Genomic DNA, 18,797 nt, shown 5'->3' on the forward strand with positions numbered 1-18,797 from the left:
AGTAGTTACCATCACCCAGTGTAAATGAATAATGGACACATTGTAAGCGCTTTGAGCATCTGGAAAAGCACAGATAAATCCAATACATTATTGATATAAAACAAATATCATCCATGTTTTTTTTTTTTTCAATTGAATAAAGTATATTTACAGTTGATACGTGGCTTCAATTTTATTGGCAAGGCAGACATACTTGGATTTATTAATATGTGTCTTGGTTTGATTTTGCGGTGCCCACTACAATAGTCTGGCTGAAATGTGTTCATTTTTGTTTGGGAAATTCTATGAAAGATAATGGAAAAGTTTTGTAAAAGTGCTGAAAAAAAAGTGTACGAACCCTGTTAACTAAGAAGACATTTTTAAACCTTAAATTTCTTTTAAAAAAGCCACTCCAAAGACCCAAAATTTTATTTTTGGTGTTTTTTACACATGTTCTTGTAGCCGTTTTCTCATGATAGAAGAAAAATATTAAGAAAATTAAGCTTAGAGTTGTATTTCTGAGTATTTCTTCATTCAAACAGTTGTAAATCAGGAGCAGACAAAAAAATTCTTGGAAAGGTGTGACGTCGAAGCTACTACTCCATTCTGATGCAACAACTTGTAGATAAATAAATCCATGTACGTCTTTGTTTTCCTCATCTGAGCTGGCATCTGGCTCAAAATTGTACAGCTGGATGGCTCCAATATTGCTCACCATTTTTGTTACACCTGTAATGTTGTGTGAGGGGCTGTAAACTAAAGGGAGAGAATGTAGTCTCAGCCAGTCTAAATTCTCGAGGCGTTTCTGGGAGAACCCCTGCCTCTACTGCGGTCAGCCTGGCCGTGTTCGCAACACTTGTACCAATCGCCTCCCACGATGCTCTGCAAAATTACTGAGTGAACCCATTCTCAACTTTACTCCAATTTCCCTATGCTTTGATTACCGCGTAGTGGAAACAAAGGCTATGATTGTATCTGGGATGGCGGGGTATTTCATTGACCTGGCTTTTGCTCATCCTCATGATGTCCCTTTGCTCTATTGCGACACCCGGGTGGCTGTCACCGCCTTCGACGGAAGGCCCCTGGGGTCGGGCCAGATCCGGTTCCTGACTCAGGACATCGTAGTCATCTCATCGGATCACCATCATTAGTTTCTCCGCCACTTTGCCATCGATCCCTTCGATGGTCCGTCATCCTGGAGAGGCACGATCCGACTATAAACTGATCGGACTCATATTCACCTCCACTGCCTTCAGGTCGCAGTAAAGTTTGAAAACTGTTCTTCATCAAGGCCGATTGCAGCCACCACCCTCGCAGAGATCAGCGTGACAGGGGAGGTAGAGGGGTTACCAGCTCAATACGAGGACCTTCAACAAGCAGCATGCCACACAGCTCCCTCCACACCTGCCGTACGACTGTACCATTCTGCCGGGAACTATGCCCATCTGAGGACGGGTGTTCACGCTCTCTCAGCATGAGTTGGAGGCCATGCTGGCCTAAATCTGAGAGGAGTTAGCAAAGGTCTTCCTCCAACCTTCAACATTTCCAGCCTCAGCCGGCTTTTCTTTATCAAAAAGATAGATGGCGGTCTGAGGCCGTGTATCGACTACTGCAGCCTTAATGATGCGACTCTTAAGTACGTTTATCCCTTGTCTCTGGTTCCTGCAGCTCTGGAGCAGCTTTGCACAACTCACTTCTTCACGAAACTGGATTTGAGGAGTGCCTACAACCTCATCCGCATTCGAGCAGGGGATAAATGGAAGACCACACTGCGGGTACACAGTAAAGGACATCAGCAGTTTCTCGGGTTGGCCAACTTCTACCGGTGTTTCATTCGTTACTTCAGCACAGTTACTCTCACCTCTCCCCTGAAGTACGCTCCCGAGCGACTGCTCTGGACTCCAGCGCCCGTTGAAGCATTCTGGACGCTGAAACAGCGCTTTACCCAGGCGCCCATCCTCCATCACCTGGATCCGACCATGCGATTCATTGTGGAGGTGTGTGCATTCCAACACAGGAGTCAGAACTGTGCTCTCAGAGCGTAATGGTCAGCCAGCCAAGATGTTCCAGTGCTCCTACTTTTCCTGGAATCATAACAAAGTGGAACAGAACTATGACGTGGGCAACCAGGAAATGCTTGCCATGAAGGAGGCGTTTTCCGAGTGGAGGCATTCCTCGAAGGGTAGGTTCAACCCTCTCTGGTTGAACCACAAGAACCTGGAGTACATGAAGTACGCTAAACGGTTGAACCCACGGTAGGCACGGTGGTCCCTGTTTTTTTCATGCTTTCACTTCCTGATCACTTTTTGCCCAGGGTCCAAGAACAGAAAGGCTGATGCACTGTCTCGTCTAAAGAACCTGTTGCACCAGAATCCCTTGTGGCATCATCACTGATCCTAGCTCCTGTTCAGTGGGACATAAGTTGTCTGAACTCAATGCCACTTAGGCTGACGTAGCCCAGTACGTAGCCGAGTACGTGACCACAATGAGGATCCTGCCAAATGGCTAAGTTGCCTCGACAGCTTCAGGCCAGCCTCCTGCATCAACTGCCTATACCACAACGGCCCTGGTCACACATAGCGGTGGATTTTATCACTAATCTACCTCATTCAAGAGGTAACACCACCATCCTCTCAGTTATTGATTTGCTTCTCCAAGTCATGCCGGTTTTTCCCTCTGCCTTAGTTGCCCACCACTCTGGAAACATCAAGCCTCTATCAAATGTAGGTGGTGGAAAAACGCCAGCAATCAGTTAAAAAACATAAAAAGAAAAAGCCCCTGTCTGCATCTCCTTGCTTGTCTTGTGTCATCAGCTGGATGCTTCTTCATGAAACAGCGTATAGCACGTTCTTGAACTCGCCACACGCGGCCAGTGTGTAGGTATCTTAAGGAACTTAGATGAATTAAGTGGGCCTTCTTGATTACAATCAGCGGATTTCTGGTGTAAACTGTGCAACTGTGAACTTTTGTCAAACCTTTACTGAAACCGGAACACAAATTAGCTCCCATCAGTTATATTGATTGATTCACCAATAGATTTTCAATACATTCAATAAACTGGGAAAATACGAAAACAATCACATTTTCAGATGCTAGACTGCAAACCACTTTCTTTTTTTCCATTATAACATCACTGCAGGTCTTTTCTGTGTTTATTACACTTTTGCTCAAAACCACTGGTTAGTCTGCAGGTGCCTGAGGAAATAATTAAAGTGCTTTGTAGAGTGTAGTGAATTTGAACCGAGGCACATTAATGTTTTCGTTCATTATGGTTAAATGACACAACATACTTTGTCCAGACGATTGGAATTGCTTTAATTTACTAGCTTTTTCTGCACCTTGTGTCTGTGCCGGTGCTCTAATCTGACCAAAAATACACGTCTGGACGGGAGTTTAGCATTCCAACTGTGTAGCTTTCCTCAAAGATTGAAATCTAGGAGTGCATATGAGCCAAACTACAGTACTGATTACACAGGTCATGTACTGATTTGGTTATCAGGGAGTACTAATTTGAATATCAACATTCAGTGGAAGCTGAATCTCAAAGTATTTTATCCAAACACAATTACATCTGGCCATTAATAGTGTCGTTGTTATGGAGTCTCCTTCCTCAATTGTGAGAGGCTACATGCCATCGTTAGGCTACTATTGGCCTTGGGCTTTTGAGACATGTAGACCCGTCATACCCTTGGACAACAAGAAGATGACGGCAAGTCCCAAGTCTCACGTTACCCTGCTTGTCGTTTGCTGGATTCCCGACATGAAGGTTACAGCTCCCCTCTATCTCCCTGATGTCTGTCACACTTTGTAATACTCACGTTGGTCCTGCACTCTCCTGCCTCTTGCTAACTGCTAACTCCTGACGCCAGTCTGTGGCAGTTTATGACATATGATGGTGTTTAATTGCCAAGAAAAGTGCTACTACCTTTAGTCATGCTGCTCTTTAGCTCCCTGTCCTGGGATCCTGATATAGTATCACTCAGAGCATTGTGGGAAAAAGGGCAGCCAGTCTCAATGTATGACAAGAATATATTGACTTTTTTTTAATGAGCACTTATTACTTTCCTTGTCTATCTTCTTGAGCTAAATGGCACCAGAACTGCCATAAAAATGCCATCTAAATATAAGGACTTGTTTTATGTTATGTTAGTTCTAACTTGTTATTCTTTCTCAATTAGTAAAACGGAGTCTTCAGCTGTGTGGTTTTGATGATAAAGGGGAGTAAAACATTTTTTTTTCCTCCTTGGTGGCAAATGTTACAGACGCGTTGTTTTATCATGTGTTGCTGAATTTGCGCATTGACAACAGACGTAGCTTGTTTATTCTTTTCCTTTTCTTTTGGTATGTCATGTAAAAGAAAGGTCCACCTTCAACATTTTTGGTTTTTCCCGACGATAAAACAGTGACACCTTTTTAGGTGTAGTTGGTACATTCTGTTCTCAGACAGGAAACCTCCATATGATCCACTTAAAGAGTTGGCTTAATCTAGTATTAGATAGTGGTTTGTGATGTCACCCAATAATTTGTCTTGGGTGGATTTAAAGCAGTTTTTTCAGCTATACAGGTATTGCTCTATTTTGTCAATGAAACTCAAGAAATTTGATAGAGTGGAACAAATACACCCTCCACAAGTTTTTTCAGAGTTCTCGATTCAACTGTCATCTGTCAATCAAAAGGTCATGTACTCTGTTTAAAGGTTGTTCGTAAATAAAAATGTCTTTTGTATGTAATAATATGTTTATTTTACTACATGTGGACTTATTTGGAGTAATACACAAAATAATTTGCTCTAACCATTTAAAGACCAGCTCCGATCATCTTTTGATCTACTGTAACTGTTCCCAGTCGTCTTTCATTTTGATTATGCCATTTATAGCCAAATTTAAAAAAAAAACAACTATCATTGTCTAGGACATAGTTTCTGCAGAGCGGCAGGAGTTCATCAAAAATCTCAGAATTGTGGGTGGGACTCTTGGTGTAAAGTCAGCCTGCCTTCATTTCTTATCATCCATCCCTTTGTTGTTCCTATCAACCCCAACATAACATTACCAGTGCAACAAAAATGGTGAGTAATATTGAAGCTATCCAGCTGTACATCTCTGAACCAGATTCCAGCTCAGTTGAGGAAAACAAAGACGTACTGGGAGCTTGTGGCCCGCCCAGCATACTTTTAACATCAAAAAATAGGATCTTTTCCAAACAGCCTTTGTTTGTCTACTGATGATTCATAACAATTTAAATAAAGAAACACTCAGAAATGCTATTTTAATCTCAATTTTCTTTAAATATGTCCTCCATCATGAGAAAGAAATGCTACAAAAACACATAAAAACACCCAAAACACCAATTTTCATTAGAGTGAGTCTTTAGCAGAGGAGTTTTAGTTCCAGTGTTGACATTCTTTGGAATATTGTAACTCTTCAACCACTCACTCAAACAATGTGTTTACAGGGGATTGTGAAGTGGAGAAAAGCAGCTTTGCATTGGTATGCAGCACTTAAATTTAGTGAAGTGTTGCATAACAGTGCAAAGCCAATATAAAAAGTCGTCAGAATCAATTGATTTACAGTGATCCCATTAACGGTCGAAGATTTACAGTATATCAGAGAACGTTTTTATGTTAATTAGATCTTGCTGATGCTATCTCCATTGTTGAAGAGTTAAATGTCCTCTACAAGACAGACCATGGATACAAACACATGATATTAACCATTATGAGGTTGAGACAGCACCATTAGTGGTGGCAAGCCCTTCTTTCCATTTATTGGTGGATGGTAAACTAAGAAAAACAAAACATACTACCTACTGTATTGTAGTGTGTAAACTAGTTCTTAGCATTTGTAGCGCAGTCTACAGGATTAGGAATGCTATGAGTTACACCATTTAATGTAAGAATGTCTATAGAAATGGTTCAGCGATCATAAATGTATTCAAACCACCCTCAACGGTAACTAATTTACGTTATATCTCAATATTTCTGTCTCTTCCTGCTTTAGTTTTGTGGGTTGGGATCTGCAGAACATCATCACTCTGGATGCAGTGGAGGAGGACAGTCGGTCCCAGATCATGCTTAAGAAAGTCCAGTCTCCGGTGGTTCTGCTCTACTGCTCCAAAGATGAGGCGGTCTACATCCTGGACGAGGCTCGCTCCCTGGGCTTAACTGGATTTGGTTACATCTGGATCGTCCCGTCGCTCACTACAGGGAACCCGGAAATAACCCCAGAAGCATTTCCATCTGGAATGATCTCGGTGTCATACGACGACTGGGACTACCCGTTGGAGGCTCGAGTTCGTGATGGTCTTGGAATCATAACGTCAGCAGCAGCAGCCATGTTGGAAGAGTATGGGGACATCCCTGAAGCCAAGACATCGTGCTACGGGCAAATGGAGAAGACCACCAAGTTGCCTCCAAGTGCACTCCATAAGTAAGAAACCATTTATTTTCCGTAAAGATAACAATATTTTTCAAAGTTTTTCGAGTGCACCGCTTTATGTTTGTATATATAACTAAGAAAATTTACAAACTGCGTTCACTTATGGGTAAGACACCACTGGATTTTGAATGGAAGCTTGGTGGAGTGATTGTGTTTGAGATAAAAAAGAAAAAGAAACGCATGAGGGAGTTTTTAAGGCAGCACACTGAGAGGCAAAAAAACAGACTCAGACTGGGATAATAGCATGGGGCCACTGCAAACGAGTGCTCTCCCAAACAAAGGAGCTCCTTGATTAGTCTTTCTGCTTTCCCTCTCATTTTGTCCTTCATCTCTCATCGCCTCTCCTGCGCTCTCCTTCCCGTTATGGATTCGTGCCGCAGCAGCCAGTGGGAGATGTTGCAGGTCTTGCCAGCTCTGTCTGCTTTCCATCTGGCAAATGGGGGGAACAGACACGCACAAACCGTGTTTACATCCCAATATTGTTTTTATTGGTAACGATTTTGTGTGGAATTAATATTTTCTTGTTCAATTGACAGAACTTGATGGTGTCATTACAAATATGAAATCCACAATATATTCTCTCAGTAGTCACTTAAAACTGCAGCCTTGGATATGAAGATTTTGTTCCTTGTATCGCCTAAAAAAAGGTATATCAATATATTTTTCTAGTTTGAAAGATACCAGTTATGTCAGTATGTTTCGCTTCACTTTGAATATTTGTGAAGAAATGTTCGATTGGTATTTTTGGACACAAAAGAGGAGAAATACTCATCCTAAAATTGCCAAATGTGCCAAAAGTTGGAGGTCTATTTTGCCTTTGAAGATTGATCACAGAGTTTTAAGAAGTTGCTTTATAAATTTAAAGCAAACATTGTTGTATGGCTTGCAGGTATGGCGCCCCGCCCTCGCCGCCTCCATTTGACCCACCCTCAGTGTAGTGACCGCTACATGCCCTCATGCCCCCTTTTGGCCTTCCCACCCTGGTCAGAAAATAGTGGCTTTTCTGTGTATCTTCATTACAACTTTTTTTTGGTAGCCTGGGGGGTTAAAAACAAGTTTATGTAATTTTTAGAAGAATCAGAAAAAGTGAAGTTTTGGATTCCCTTAGCAACGGAGGTTTTTTTTTTTTATTAAATACACACATTCCTAATATGCTCTTATCACATGTGTAATGTTTGTGTTGTGCGAGCAACAAAGAATCATTTTACTTTTGGTTAATATAATGACCATGAGTCAAGGCGCTCTTAGTTTTCATCTGGAGGGTTCAATCATTTTCAACATCGAAATCCTTCTCATTTTCACACCCAGCTATCGTTTGGGGGGAGTAAGCAAATATTAGGAGCCAGCTGACGATGTCCACAGCACGCTCTACTGCTGCCGTTGGTTATTGAGGTGATGATTGCCCACAGATGGCTATGTTGTGGGTGAGAGGGCTCAGCCAATGGGACTCCAGGGCCAGCACATTAGAAACGTGATTGGCCGATGTTAGGGCAGGGCAGTGAGCCAGTCAGCTGCGCCTTCCCGGCGCATGCATGCTAACCCACAGAGAGGTGGTACGTACACGCAAATGTACAGTACATGCTTCCCACTGTTGCCTTCGATAATCTGACAGTTGTAATTTGATGTTGATGTAATCAAAAGACGGGTTTTGCACTTCAGAAATAGATTAGAATGGAGTAAAACTTGATTTTTTGGTGACATCAAATTTGAACAAAGAAGAAATCGAGGAAAAGATTGTCTCATTCCGTGCACTGTGAGCTTTAACTGAAGTTTTATTTCACCGACTTCCCTCCAGACGGCTTTGATAATAAATCCACAGTGACATATCCGAGAAGACCATGTTTTGCAGAGGAGAAGAAAATTAAAATCAAAAACAAACTGGGGACAAATGATCAACTAAGAGCTCTGGCCACTGCCACGGCAGCAAGTGCTCGACACAGAATGCACATGGATGTCAGACCCCCCCCCCCCCCCAATCCTTTTAGAGAATATTCTGTCATGACAGATTTACAGTGCACTCCTCACCTTGCTGTGGTGAAAACTGTGCCTTAAAGGACTTTAGCACTTCTTTATCAGTGTGCGAGTGTGTGCGGGGGAATAGAGTGATGGTGGTAACTTTGTCTGACAGGTAATTTCTGTTTTGTTTTGTTTTTTTCTGGTGCTGATATTTGGAGGTTACACTTTCATACAAATAGGTGTGTAGGACTGCTCTCATAGTTTGCCTTGCAGTGGTGAATCCAGTGGTGTGAAGGTAGATAAACTGACAGAAACAAACACAGAAATCTACTACGAACAGGAAAAGGTAGAGAATTGAGGAACAGGAGGTGATAATCATTAGCTTTATTAGAGAAGAGAATGGTGCAGAAGTCCAGGAAGACCAAAAAGGTACAGGTATATGGGAGTGGTACTGGATAGTGACATTTAAAGGTTTTGGAATCTTCAAAATTCTTGAAAAACAAACAAAATAAAAAGTCTAAAAGCTTGGAAGTAATAGAATTGCCAAGTTGGCTTTACAAACATGATGGAAAATAAAAATACTGGGCTAAAATATTTCATAAGAGAAAGTTAGATGGTTGAAAAAAAGATTTACCCAAAGCTAGCGCTTCTTTGGCCTGAATGTACTGTACTTTCCGCACTATAGGGCGCACATAAAAGCCTTCATTTTTTTGAATGATAACAGTGGCTTATAATCCAGATGCCTTATATATGAATTAATTCTGGTTGTGCTGCAAAACCGTAGATGCAAATTTAAAATAAACACATTAAACAAAACAAAAAAGAGAACTAATTCCTGTGTTCTAGCAGCTACTAAGCATAGAAATAAAATGCATAAATAACTATATAGCAAACAATAAGCAAATGAAAGCCTAGCCAATGTTAAAGCTGGCACGCTCATATTAAACAATGAAACAAACTCCCAAAACCTTTTCAGGTTCCAACTAAACATCTCAATAAACATTTTTTTTGCATAAACATTGTAACAATAAACATCGTTATAATTGCTTAAAGTTATTTAACTATGATGCAGAGGGTGCAATTCACAGTGCTTACCATCCAAATCGTAACCAAACACTGCGTTGCACAGAGTAAAAAAGCAAACCACCAAATACGGTGTCCCATGAGGGTAAAATAGGGAACAAGCCTCAAACCAGGGAGCTCATACCGCACGATGGCACCTCCTGCTGTCTCACTTAGGCTACCGCTTTACATTATCACGAATACGCTAAGGCAGCTGATGTATAGCATTTTACATGTTACTGACAAAGTTGGGAGTTAGCGTGTAATGTTTGTTTCAGCTGTATCTGTCTGTGTTTTTTACGTGTTACAAACAAGGTTGGGAGTTACAGGTATTGTAAAAACGCTAACGCTTCTATTGTGGCTAACGTGTAGCGTGTTTTCTAACAAGGTTTTGTGTTAATGTGATTAAAGTCTGATTGACAGACTTATCTCTGACTCTTTTTTCTCGCTTAATGTGCCTTATATTTTGTTGCGCCTAATTGTGTATAAAATACGGTGTTAGAATTAGCCTACTATCCAAATTTGAAACAAACAACTCCTCAAACTAACTTTACACAGCCGTGCAAAAGGGGTTAAGCAAGAGGCAATGAGAAGTTAGCATCTATGGTTCTCTGTACACTCACCCTTCATGCTTTACTTAACAAATACCACCTGAGGCTGCTTGTCATTTCAAATAATGACTAACCCCTGGGTCCTCTTAAAAAATCCTAAATCAGCATAAGCAGTAGCCTCCATCTTTGTTTCAGACTTCTTTCTTTGTCCCTCGTAGGCACGCAGCTTTTGTAAGCATGCACACAAGTATCTCTGACAGTGCATATCAGGGCCTTAACTAGTCCTTGTCTTAACAGGGATAAATGTGAATGACAAATTCATGCAGCTTGAAAGAATTTATCTTACTAGGCTTTTGAAGAAATTTGGTGAAGACGTACATCAATCATTATTATTATTAGTAGTATTAATAGAATCTTATCTCTTTCTCTCTTAATATCCACACAATTTGTATTATTTCCTCCACATTAGATGGAAGGGTTAAAAAAATAGCACCAATGGTATTTTTGGCTTAGGGCCCTCTATCTTTTCTCCTCATACTTTTATTCCACGTCTCCCCTTCAGCCTCATTCATCTTTATACTCCTTCTCATTTCTATGGGTGCTCCATCTCTGCTCGGCTCTCCTCCTTCTGCGTCCTCCTCCTTCCCCCCTGATGAATAGTTAGGCTACAGACAAAAGGAAGGCTGGACAATAAAAAAAAAAAAAATAGGCAGTGAGCTGTGCACTGTGGGCCCTGACTCTAACCTAAAGAGAATGGAGCCAGAAGAACTGTTGAGGTGTGCAAAACAGTTTGAGTGTGTCTCTGCAGGGACACTCGCCCGGCGTTGAATATTGTCATTTTGCAGCTTACACACTTTGGTCCGTGTCTGTATCCTAGCAACACCCTATCAGTCCACCTGTTCAATGGGCATTTACCCAAACACACACACACATAATCTTCCTGTTCTGTCTACATCCTATTATCTGAGACACTAGTTGCTTATATTTTTATGGTGGAACCATGCAAATGGAACCGAGTGATAATGATCTAGACGATAAAATGCAGAGAAAAGACATTAGAGAAATAGTTTAATCTATCTCAGGATTAAAATCATAGTAATATGTTGTTTGGTAGAAAAGTCGTCTAAAATTACTGTAAGGATTCTGGCTTTGATAACCCAAAATACAGTTTAACCCTTTAACATTGGAGATGTCACCAGTGACACCTAAATAACACACAGTCTTCAACATGCTGTAAGGTCACATGAACCTGTACGGGGTGTTCAACGGGGTTTTGGTTTGGTTGGGTTTTGGTTGTCCAAACCCATTGAGGGTCGTAGACAGGAGAGGCCACATCCTAAAGGGAGTGCAAGTGTTTCTTATCACCCTCATCCACACCATCAATCAGTCTTCTCGCTTTGGAAACATTAAACATTTTATATATTTTTCTTTTTTGTGTTGTTGGTTTTTAAAATTGGAAAATGTTTCTATGTGAAGCGCTGTAGACTACTTTAGTCGGAAAATATTAAAGTAGCTGGATTTGATTTGGGTTATGTCACGTGGGATAACTCTAACTAATTGCATGATCAATGTGAATCAGCTGATTGTGATGCGTTAAAAAAATTCTTTTCATATTCTCTTCATTCTTTGCACCAAAATGCAACAGATTATTAACATAAAGTTTTGGATTACGACACAAAGCTGCTTTTCTTTCATGACAAAATCAGCTGATTTGCGTAATCTAAAGAATGCAAACCCTAGACCTAAGGATTTTAGTGTTTTTTATTTTATTTTTTATTTTTATCTATTTTTTTTATTGAACGGTTTCAAGTGACATTTCAAAACATCACAACTTAAACAGTCAAGGGACCCTCCCATGGTGGTAGCCCCCTTGGGTTTCCCCTACAGCAATTAATAAAAACAAAACAAATAACAGTGTGCTATACACACATACACACAAAATATTAATAATAATAGCTGACTGGAAAACAAAAACACTGTAACTATAAATAAATGGTAAAAAATAAATAAACCAAATTAAAAATAATTACGGGGGTAAACTCCTCCTACGTTTAACTGCCCAGAAATTTGATTTTCAACTGAACAACTGCCCCTGCTCATATGCCCAACGTAAGAGACATAGCTCTGTTTGGTTCCAGTGTTAAATAAAGGAAAAGCTGGTACTAAACTCAAGCACAGGATCTCAACTCAAGCACAAAAGTAATAGGATTAGCAATTAAGTCTTGTATCTATGTGTATTTTATCCGTATGATATTCAGAATAATTTTGATATGTTGAAATTCTGTATATGTTTCATGTAAATAATGTAATTGAATAGAATTACCCCTTGAAAATCAATGAAAATTGGTCTCTTTAAAAAAAATCACCATAATAATAGATATAAATATATATTAAAAACAAACAATTGACAAATCCATAGAGGTCAATTATGTGTTACCAATGGGTTAATATAGTTTTTTAATAAGTTATTTCATAAAATCACTGCAGTGAAATAATTTCTGCACATGTCAACAGGTAAAGTGGCCATAAAAATGATATACATCCACAGACTCAACACACCCTCTGCCAGATGCAGCAAAGCAGCCCAGACCATAATTCTACCAAGGTTAATATGGGGAAAAGTGTTCTTAACTTGGCTCACTTCCGATTTGTCTGGGAACATGACGATGGTGCGCTGCGCCAAAACTTCTATCAGTCCAAAAGGGAGTTCACCCAGAAGCGTTGTGGTTTGTCAACACGGATTGTGGCAAATTGCAGTCTGGTGTTTTTTTTTCATTGTTTGTGTTTAAAAGTGGTGTCCTCTTTGGTCGCTTGAATGGCACTTTGTTTTATGTTACAGTGTGTCATCAGCTTCTTCCTTTGGGTACGCACAAGGAGGCTGTCTCCAATCCTGAGGATCTTAACTTTTTTATACCAGAGCTTTAGCTTCAGTGTTTTTTGTCTGTTCTTTTATTTTTTTGATTTGATTTTTGATTTTTTGATTTGATTTGAAATGGTTTATTTCAAGCAATCAAATAGAAATAATACACAAAAGCAATATAATCATCAGTTATACATTCATACAGTAACTAATCTAAATGTGGCTGGGTGGCTCGGTTGGTAAGGTGACAAGATACCATGCAGGAATCCAGCAGTTAACATCACCCAGTGGGGGTCCTTAGGCAAGGCCCTTAACACTACTGCCTCCCGAGCGCGGTTCAGCTGCAGCTCACCGCTCCCCCAGGGGATGGGTCAAATGCGGAGAAGAATTTCCCCATTGAGGGATGAATACAGTATAAATTTATTTATTTATTTATTTTAATCAAACTTAGGATAATTAGACATAATTAATAAATATTGCTTGAAAGGGAGTGGAAGGAAGCAAACTTATATAATCCCACCCCGTTATACTATAACCATTTTATTACATGATTTATCAATATCCGGTTCCTAGGTTTTATCAGACAGAATTAACAAACATAAGGTATCAATAAAGCAGATGCCAAAGATGAATTACTTAAGTACTACGTCAAAAATAACTATTTTGGAAATCAACATGGCAAATGCAGCATCTGAAATATATGCAAATTATGTTACTTTTAAAAGTCATTCATATGCTTTAAAACATAATACTATTTTAGTAAAATAGACACAACACTGTTACAGGAATTTTCATGGCAAAATTTCATCAAGTATCAAAAGTTAAAAACATGTGCAAAATTATGCTACATTAGGAAAGATTTTTGAATCAATTTATCAATTTTAGGAGCTAGTGAAGTAATATCATCAAAAGTCAATCAATTTAACAATTTTCAAAAGTGATTAATCATTTGTTTTACTCTTTTTATATTTTTTTTGTATTTTTATTTTATTTTTTTATATAATAAAGTAATGCTGTAGGGGAAAAATAAAAAGGGTCCATAAACTGTCGAATTGTCCAAGGTTGGCATTTCTTCTTTTACTGATAACAGCCGATTTTCTTGGTTTAAACAGTTAATAGTTTTCTTCCATGTTATGTCTGCAGATATTAGATTCAGGTCCATATCCTTCTTCAGCTGATATCAGCTGCGGTGAAAGTTGAGGTCAAGTTGTCTGCAGGTCAGAACTCTGCTGTTATTCAGGTGACGTCAGACATACAGATAAAGTGATGATTCCAGGTGTCATATTTCTTGAAATTATTTGGCTCTTTGATTTATTACTCCACGTTGTTTCAGACAACCGTAATCAAGCACTTCTCAAAGTCCTTCATGGTGTTCACGACCAGAACCTTGGCCCGGTCCTCTGGACCGAGTGGTTTGACGTAAATCCTGCAGCCTTTAACCCAAGTGTTCTCAATCTGCTTACGCTTCCTGAGAAGCCGTGCATGTTTTGAGATTTCAGCATTCCTTCTGGTCAGATGGTCGTTCAGATAAACAGCAGATCCTCTGAGATTTTTGCGTTGATTCATCAGAGCTAGCTTGTGTTTGTGATTCACAAACCTGATGAGGATCGCTGGTTTATCCGTCTCCTTTCTCCTGGGGAGCAGGTGGCAGGTCTCGATGGTATTGAGATCCAGGGAAATCCCTTTAGATGTGAGAAATGAATGTATTTGCTGTTCCAGCGACGCTGCACCCATCTCCGTATTAGAACTGCTAGCTACGCTAGTGCTAGTATTAGCAGTACTAGCTCCAGCTGCATTCAGCTTCGCTCGAGGCTTGATTGGTACTCCAGTGAGAATGACATTATTCATCCTTACTTGCTGTTCCACATCGTCCAGTCTTTTCTCCAGAATCTCGACCCGGTTTTCTCGCTGCTCGTTTTGAGCCCGAAATCTTCGGAACTCTTCCATCATATCCCAGAGTGGTGTTAGCTTATCCGACACTTGATCCATAAAACTTTTCAGCGTTTCTTGAATAATGTCAAGAGACTTTTTGAGCTCTTCGTATTCCTGGGGTTTCTTCGGGGGCATGGTCAGCTCTCTTTTTTGGAGAAAAATCTACTTTTTAAGTAATTTGAAGATAGTTGTATTCGCAGAGAGGCACGCCACGCGTCCTGCTGTATAACCCGGAACCGGAAGTTCCGGGTTTGACGCAATTACCGTAATTCCAGTGGATTCTGAAGTGGAGAAAAGCTACTTTGGGCTTAAATGCAACACTTTACTTTAGTACATATCAGTACGAAGCCAATATCAAAAGCTGCTTTTCTCCGCATCAGAATGCACTGATTCACGTTGATGGTGTAAACAGTTGAAGATTTACAGTAAGTCAAAGTGTGCATTATCTAGGTGTCGTCTGCAACATCTCCAGTGTGAAAGAGTTCAACATCTAAAAAAAAACTATATAACTGTTGTCATAGAAACATCATGCTACTTCGGAAAGATTGTACAACCTTTTACCTTGAACATGCCTGTCTATAATTTTCCTTTTTTCAAAGTCTTAAGAAAAGTCTTTTATTGTGGTTACCTGTCAGGGTCCGCTAGGTAGAGATTGAGCCACAGGACAAAAAATAAGGGGTTCAAATAGTAATAACTTCAAATAAGGGGTTTTTATTTTACCCAAAACAAAAATGGCATGGGCCTAAATTAAATTGGGGTCAACTAGACAAAAATGTAATTGAGAGAATCAATAACAAAAGCTCAAACCAACAGAACCAAAACTGACCCACCAACAGGAAACATTAGGGAGATTTTATACTGGCTGGTCAGACCACTGACACAATAGGGAGGGAATCACAAATACAAAACATTCAAAACCTAAATATTAACTAAAGAAGTAATTACTAGTAATTTAGAGCTTTAACAAACAAACTGAACTTATACTTCAAAACAAGTTTAACATATTTCAAAAAATACAAACAAGAGTCCAACATAATAATAATCTTTGTCTTCCCCCTCCACCTTCCAGTTTTCTAGCCCCTGCCTTTGCACCTTGGTTCTCTGAGCTCCTCTGTCTTGTCGAGTGTCAGAAACCTTGGTGTGTTGTTTGGAAAATCTGTCTTTTGAAGGACACTGAACAAATTGTCAAAAATTATATGTATTATCTAAGGAATGTGGCAAAAGTAAAAAACATCTTATACCTACCTGATCTGGAGAGGATTATTAATGCTTTTATTTTTTCACTTTTAGCTTATTGTAATTCACATTTGACCTGTTTTAACAAAAGCTCTTTAAAACATCTGCAATTTTTTCAAAATTCTGCACCAAGGCTTTTAACAGGAGTCAATTAATGTGCTTATCACTCCTTTACTGTCTTTTTTACATTGGCTCCCTGTTAAATTTAGAATTGGGTTTTAAATTTTACATCTAGTTTTCAGAGCCTGGCATGGACAAACTCCCAAGTACATTGGTGACCTTAAAACCCCCTACTCTTGAGTCCGGTCCCTGAGGTCTTGAAACCAAAATCTATTACAAATTCCAAAAACCCGCTATAAAACCAGAGAAGACTTTGCTTTTCTAAGCTGTTGCTCTTCGTCTTTGGAATGATATTCCTTTGTCTGTACAACAGATCAACTCCGCTGAGAGTTGAGTGATTTAACCCTTGTGCTATATTAGATAACCCCACCCTTACATTGACGTGTTCTCCCTACCATGACAAAGGTGGATAAAGGTGGAAAGATTTCATGTAATCCATGGACACCAGTGAAGATCACAAATCATTGAAGAAAAAAGGTTCAGTGCACTGTCTAGTGCAGTGTTTTTCAACCAGTGTGCCGCGGCACACTAGTGTGCCGTGGGAGATGGTCAAGTGTGCCGTGGAAAATTGCCCTCATTCACTGATCTCAAAACAATTACCATCTCCAGGAAATCAGCTCTTTGTTCATCCAAACAGGTCCTGATAAAACACTGAGTAGTTAGGAATATAAAAGATCATAAAATACTTTTTTCTTTGTGTTTATTTGATTCTATTAAAGACATTTTGATAAGAATGACGGTAACGCGATTTAGCTGCAGCTATAACTGTTTTCTGAAAAGTCCCGCAGCTTTTACTGTCTCCACGACTCCACCAATCATTCTTGAAGGCTTAATCACATGTCATCAGTCTGACCAATCAGAAGTGTTTGAAGTCTTCACTTCCTTGTTCCAATTTAGCTCATAACTCTCTCAGTTCCAACAAAAACACCAGCTAAAGCTCGTCTTTAGCGGTGTAGCTTTCCACGGAATCCGGTATCAGACCGTGGAACAAGTGAACAAAACCATGAAGCTCAGAGACGCTAGTCTTTCTGCCGTTTTTTCACAGTTTTCGCACTACATCTCCCATGATGCATTGGCTTGAAAGGGACAGCGCCTCAGCGTACAATGAGTCGTCCTTGTTACACGTCTTGAAAACACAACGAACATACAGTTTGTATGTAACTTAACTTTTATCACATCTTTTAGAAAAAACATCTGCAACTTCCTGCTTTTTCTGCCACAATTGTCACAAAAATGCACGTCAGATTGCCGGGGGGGGGGGGGGGGGGCTGTAGATCAATACAGACTATGAGTTTCTGCTTTTTTTTTTTTTTTTTTGGGATGCTGGTGTGCCGCGGGATTTTTGTCAAGGTTAAAGTGTGCCGTGGCTCAAAAAAGGTTGAAAAACACTGGTCTAGTGGGTCTAGATGACCCAACTCCCAATGTCAAAGTGCCTAGGATAGCACAAGGTTTAAAAACGAGGTCGAGACATTTTTTTATAAGAGCCTTTAGGAAATCTAATTTTGTTTTAATTTTCATTTTGTTTTACCTTGCTTTTACAGTCTTTTATTTATTGTTTGTCTGAAGTATGTGTCTGACTGGTTGTAACTTTATGTGTTTTTACTTTTGTGAAGCACTTTGATTTTTATCTGGGAAAGGTGCCTAGTAATAAACATTTACTTACTTCTTCAAAGGACCAATGTTTTTGCCCAGAATTGTTTTGTTATTTTCTTTTTGAATTTTGAGCAAGAATAAACCCGATGTTTGACTTTTATTGGTGGATTTTCAATCATTTAATAAGATTACATTTTGTCAATTTGAGTGGACACAAGTACCTTTCTGTGGTTTTGTCCACTTGTATAAAAAATGTTTTAAATTAAAAAAAAAATAGTTTTTGTGCATAAACCAAAGTATCACAAAAACAGTTGTGGTTCTCTTGACCTGTTTAATACTGCAGCAAGACTCAGTACAATGTCCTATGCAACCTGAAATGCCTCACCTGCTGCAGTCAGCAGTGTCACGTGGGCTCCTGCTCCACTTAGAAGTTTGCCCTGTCGCCCGGGCTCTGAATGGGCCATGAAGAAAAGAGGAGCCGTCGCCGCCATGTCGTACATGACCGCAAACAGAAGGAGACAGAGTGAGAAAGGACAGTCCTGATTAATGCAGAGGCCGCGAGAACCCAAGAATATCTTCACAGTGCCCTCCATCTTAGCTAATGTGACCTGCCATATGGGTCAACCATTATGGCTTGTGCATGTGGGATATGTATGAAAAGGCCAAATGTAGCTCTGATTCTGCATCACCTCTAAATTATAGTGACTTAAACTGCTCCGAAGGAAAATCTAATTGAGAAAAACACTTTATTTTGCTAATCTTTACCAACTGTGGCAACAAAATCTGCAGTCTAAAGTCACCTAAACCTTTTAAGAAAGATTGCATGGACTCCACCTAGAATTTTATTAAATTCAAGGCAGCACTAAACTAAGAAAGGACCATAAATAATCTATTTGAAGCTCTAGAGTTGCTAAAGTAGATAACTGTCTATTACACTCGAAAAAATGTCCTTTTTAAACAAGTTAAAAAATATTGAATACAAGATGTTTTTACTTGTTATGAGTGTAAAAACCTGCCGATGGATGTAGAAGAATTTGTCTTGGTAAGATTTCCTAAAATAAGTAGGGCTTTTTT

The 18,797-nt window shown here is 39.6% G+C and overlaps 1 protein-coding gene across 1 annotated transcript in view; it reads left to right on the forward strand.

Annotated features, from left to right (window-relative positions):
• The window catches only part of grin2a (glutamate ionotropic receptor NMDA type subunit 2A), a 196,156-nt gene that overhangs the window by 115,900 nt on the left and 61,459 nt on the right, over positions 1 to 18,797 (forward strand). The window contains exon 4 of the mRNA XM_004071747.4: positions 5,976 to 6,404. Coding sequence (XP_004071795.2) covers positions 5,976 to 6,404 — 429 coding nt within the window. The remainder of the gene's footprint in view (positions 1 to 5,975; positions 6,405 to 18,797) is intronic.

The sequence above is a fragment of the Oryzias latipes genome, chromosome 8 (genome assembly GCF_002234675.1).
Source record: "Oryzias latipes chromosome 8, ASM223467v1".
Lineage (NCBI taxonomy): Eukaryota > Metazoa > Chordata > Actinopteri > Beloniformes > Adrianichthyidae > Oryzias > Oryzias latipes.